The sequence below is a fragment of the Oncorhynchus clarkii genome, unplaced genomic scaffold (assembly GCF_045791955.1).
Source record: "Oncorhynchus clarkii lewisi isolate Uvic-CL-2024 unplaced genomic scaffold, UVic_Ocla_1.0 unplaced_contig_13804_pilon_pilon, whole genome shotgun sequence".
NCBI lineage: Eukaryota > Metazoa > Chordata > Actinopteri > Salmoniformes > Salmonidae > Oncorhynchus > Oncorhynchus clarkii.
Window position 1 is genome coordinate 62,501 of NW_027258050.1, and position 5,000 is coordinate 67,500.

General features: G+C 47.9%; 1 protein-coding gene across 1 annotated transcript in view; it reads left to right on the forward strand.

Moving 5' to 3' along the window:
- The window catches only part of LOC139394649 (ADAMTS-like 7), a 27,848-nt gene that overhangs the window by 3,644 nt on the left and 19,204 nt on the right, over positions 1-5,000 (forward strand). Inside the window, exons 2-3 of the mRNA XM_071142753.1 lie at positions 3,488-3,617; positions 4,809-4,984. Of these exons, the coding sequence (XP_070998854.1) occupies positions 3,488-3,617; positions 4,809-4,984 (306 nt within the window). The remainder of the gene's footprint in view (positions 1-3,487; positions 3,618-4,808; positions 4,985-5,000) is intronic.

A 5,000-nucleotide genomic window follows, 5' to 3' on the forward strand; every position in this document is an offset into this window, starting at 1 on the left:
AGAGAGAGAGAGAGTAGAGAGAGAGAGAGTAGAGGGAACAGAAAGAGAGAGAGAGAGAGAGAGAGAGAGAGAGAGAGAGAGAGGGAACAGAAAGAGAGAGAGAGAGAGAGAGAGAGAGAGAGAGAGAGAGAGAGAGAGAGAGAGAGAGAGAGAGACAGAGAGAGTAGAGGGAACAGAAAGAGAGAGAGAGAGAGAGACAGAGAGAGTAGAGGGAACAGAAAGAGAGAGAGAGAGAGAGACAGAGAGAGTAGAGGGAACAGAAGAGAGAGAGAGAGAGAGAGAGAGAGAGAGAGAGAGAGAGAGGGAACAGAAAAGAGAGAGAGAGAGAGAGAGAGAGAGAGAGAGAGAGAGGGAACAGAAAGAGAGAGAGAGAGAGAGAGTAGAGAGAGAGAGAGTAGAGGGAACAGAAAGAGAGAGAGAGAGAGAGAGAGAGAGAGAGAGAGTAGAGGGAACAGAAAGAGAGAGAGAGAGAGAGAGAGAGAGAGAGAGAGAGAGGGAACAGAAAGAGAGAGAGAGAGAGAGAGAGAGAGAGAGAGAGAGAGAGAGAGAGAGAGAGAGAGGGAACAGAAAGAGAGAGAGAGAGCGAGAGTAGAGAGAGAGAGAGTAGAGGGAACAGAAAGAGAGAGAGAGAGAGAGAGTAGAGAGAACAGAGAGAGAGAGTAGAGGGAACAGAAAGAGAGAGAGAGAGAGAGAGTAGAGAGAACAGAAAGAGAGAGAGAGAGAGAGAGAGTAGAGAGAGAGAGAGTAGAGGGAACAGAAGAGAGAGAGAGAGAGAGAGAGAGAGAGAGAGAGAGAGAGAGAGGGAACAGAAAAGAGAGAGAGAGAGAGAGAGAGAGAGAGAGAGAGAGAGAGAGGGAACAGAAAGAGAGAGAGAGAGAGAGAGTAGAGAGAGAGAGAGTAGAGGGAACAGAAAGAGAGAGAGAGAGAGAGAGTAGAGAGAGAGAGAGTAGAGGGAACAGAAAGAGAGAGAGAGAGAGAGAGAGAGAGAGAGAGAGAGAGAGTAGAGGGAACAGAAGAGAGAGAGAGAGAGAGAGAGAGAGAGAGAGAGAGAGGGAACAGAAAGAGAGAGAGAGAGAGAGAGAGAGAGAGAGAGAGGGAACAGAAAGAGAGAGAGAGAGAGAGAGAGAGAGAGAGAGAGTAGAGGGAACAGAAAGAGAGAGAGAGAGAGAGAGAGAGAGAGAGAGAGTAGAGGGAACAGACAGAGAGAGAGAGAGAGAGAGAGAGAGAGAGAGGGAACAGAAAGAGAGAGAGAGAGAGAGAGAGAGAGAGAGAGAGAGGGAACAGAAAGAGAGAGAGAGAGAGAGTAGAGAGAGAGAGAGTAGAGGGAACAGAAAGAGAGAGAGAGAGAGAGAGTAGAGAGAACAGAGAGAGAGAGTAGAGGGAACAGAAAGAGAGAGAGAGAGAGAGAGTAGAGAGAACAGAAAGAGAGAGAGAGAGAGAGAGAGAGAGAGAGAGTAGAGGGAACAGAAAGAGAGAGAGAGAGAGAGAGAGAGAGAGAGAGAGAGGGAACAGAAAGAGAGAGAGAGTAGAGGGAACAGAAAGAGAGAGAGAGAGAGTAGAGGGAACAGAAAGAGAGAGAGAGAGAGTAGAGAGAGAGAGAGTAGAGGGAACAGAAAGAGAGAGAGAGAGAGAGAGTAGAGAGAGAGAGAGTAGAGGGAACAGAAAGAGAGAGAGAGAGAGAGAGTAGAGAGAGAGAGAGTAGAGGGAACAGAAAGAGAGAGAGAGAGAGAGAGTAGAGAGAACAGAGAGAGAGAGTAGAGGGAACAGAAAGAGAGAGAGAGAGAGTAGAGAGAGAGAGAGTAGAGGGAACAGAAAGAGAGAGAGAGAGAGAGAGTAGAGAGAGAGAGAGTAGAGGGAACAGAAAGAGAGAGAGAGAGAGAGAGAGAGTAGAGAGAACAGAGAGAGAGAGTAGAGGGAACAGAAAGAGAGAGAGAGAGAGAGAGTAGAGAGAACAGAGAGAGAGAGAGAGAGAGAGAGAGTAGAGGGAACAGAAAGAGAGAGAGAGAGAGAGAGAGTAGAGAGAACAGAAAGAGAGAGAGAGAGAGAGAGAGAGTAGAGGGAACAGAAAAAGAGAGAGAGAGAGAGAGAGAGTAGAGAGAACAGAAAGAGAGAGAGAGAGAGAGAGAGAGAGTAGAGGGAACAGAAAGAGAGAGAGAGAGAGAGAGAGAGAGAGTAGAGGGAACAGAAAGAGAGAGAGAGAGAGAGAGAGTAGAGAGAACAGAAAGAGAGAGAGAGAGAGAGAGAGAGTAGAGGGAACAGAAAGAGAGAGAGAGAGAGAGAGAGAGTAGAGGGAACAGAAAGAGAGAGTAGAGGGAACAGAAAGAGAGAGAGAGAGAGTAGAGGGAACAGAAAGAGAGAGAGAGAGAGAGAGAGAGAGAGAGAGGGAACATAAAGAGAGAGAGAGAGAGAGGGAACAGAAAGAGCGCGAGAGAGAGAGAGAGCAGAGAGAGAGAGAGAGGGGGAACAGAAAGAGAGAGAGAGTAGAGGGAACAGAAAGAGAGAGAGAGAGAGAGAGTAGAGGGAACAGAAAGAGAGAGAAAGAGAGAGTAGAGGGAACAGAAAGAGAGAGAGAGAGAGAGAGAGAGAGAGTAGAGGGAACAGAAAGAGAGAGAGAGAGAGAGAGAGAGAGAGAGAGAGAGAGAGAGAGAGAGTAGAGGGAACAGAAAGAGATAGAGAGAGAGTAGAGGGAACAGAAAGAGAGAGAGAGAGAGTAGAGGGAACAGAAAGAGAGAGAGAGAGAGAGAGAGAGAGTAGAGGGAACAGAAAGAGAGAGAGAGAGAGAGAGAGAGAGAGAGAGAGAGAGAGAGAGTAGAGGGAACAGAAAGAGAGAGAGAGAGAGAGAGAGAGAGAGTAGAGGGAACAGAAAGAGAGAGAGAGAGAGAGAGAGAGAGTAGAGGGAACAGAAAGAGAGAGAGAGAGAGAGAGAGTAGAGGGAACAGAAAGAGAGAGAGAGAGAGAGAGAGAGTGGAGGGAACAGAAAGAGAGAGAGAGAGAGAGAAAGAGAGAGAGAGAGAGAGAAAGAGAGAGAGAGTAGAGGGAACAGAAAGAGAGAGAGAGAGAGAGAGAGAGAGTAGAGGGAACAGAAAGAGAGAGAGAGAGAGAGAAAGAGAGAGTAGAGGGAACAGAAAGAGAGAGAGAGAGAGAGAGAGAGAGAGAGAGAGAGAGAGTAGAGGGAACAGAAAGAGAGAGAGAGAGAGTAGAGGGAACAGAAAGAGAGAGAGAGAGTAGAGGGAACAGAAAGAGAGAGAGAGAGAGAGAGCGAGAGAGAGGGAACATAAAGAGAGAGAGAGAGAGAGGGAACAGAAAGAGCGAGAGAGAGAGAGAGAGAGAGAGAGAGAGAGCAGAGAGAGAGAGAGAGGGGGAACAGAAAGAGAGAGAGAGAGAATAGAGGGAACAGAAAGAGAGAGCTTCAAAGCTCAAACACACTCGTCTCTTCTCTGTCCCTCACTCGTGTGTCTGTGTGTGTGTGTGTGTGTGTGTGTGTCAGGGCCATAAGGTGGTGAGTGGGACGTTCTCTCGACCGGTCCTCATTGTGGGCTACCATAAAATAGTGGAGATACCAGCTGGAGCCACAGACATCAGGATACAGGAGTCTGTCAAGACCAGGAACTACCTGGGTAGGCACACACACGCACACACAGACATCAGGATAAAGGAGTCTATCAAGACCAGGAACTACCTGGGTAGGTACACACACACACACACACACAGACATCAAGATAAAGGAGTCTGTCAAGACCAGGAACTACCTGGGTAGACACACACACACACACACACACACACACACACACACACACACACACACACACACACACACACAGACATCAGGATACAGGAGTCTGTCAAGACCAGGAACTACCTGGGTAGGTACACACACACACACACACACACACACACAGACACACACACACAGACACACACACAGACACACACACAGACACACACACACACAGACACACACACACAGACACACACACACACACACTAAAACAGAGATCGCCCCAATGGCTCTGCCCATGCTGTCATAGATGCCATTTAGCTACAGATACAAATAAGGTCCCTTTATCCAACTTCATGGGTCGGACTGAGTTACAAATCAGGTCCCTCTATCCAACTTCATGGGTAGGACTGAGTTACAAATCAGGTCCCTCTATCCAACTTCATGGGTAGGACTGAATTACAAATAAGGTCCCTCTATCCAACTTCATGGGTAGGACTGAATTACAAATAAGGTCCCTCTATCCAACTTCATGGGTAGGACTGAATTACAAATAAGGTCCCTCTATTCAACTTCATGGGTAGGACTGAATTACAAATACGGTCCCTCTATCCAACTTCATGGGTAGGACTGAATTACAAATAAGGTCCCTCTATCCAACTTCATGGGTCGGACTGAATTACAAATAAGGTCCCTCTATCCAACTTCATGGGTCGGACTGAGTTACAAATAAGGTCCCTCTATCCAACTTCATGGGTAGGACTGAATTACAAATAAGGTCCCTCTATCCAACTTCATGGGTCGGACAGTTAGTTCTGTGGTCATGTTGTGGTCGTACCGTACAGAGCTGTAGACTGAGTTAGTTCTGTGGTCATGTTGTGGTCGTACCGTACAGAGCTGTAGACTGAGTTAGTTCTGTGGTCATGTTGTGGTCGTACCGTACAGAGCTGTAGACTGAGTTAGTTCTGTGGTCATGTTGTGGTCGTACCGTACAGAGCTGTAGACTGAGTTAGTTCTGGGGTCATGTTGTGGTCGTACCGTACAGAGCTGTAGACTGAGTTAGTTCTGTGGTCATGTTGTGGTCGTACAGCGCTGAGGACTCAGAGTGGAGTCTCCATCATCAACGGCAACTGGGCGATTGACCGCCCGGGTCTGATCGTTGCAGTTGGAACCCGGCTGACATATCGGCGACCCAACGAGATCCGGTCCAGAACCGGAGAGTCCATCACCGCACCGGGACCCACCACGGAGGAGTTACATCTATACGTAAGACACACACAGT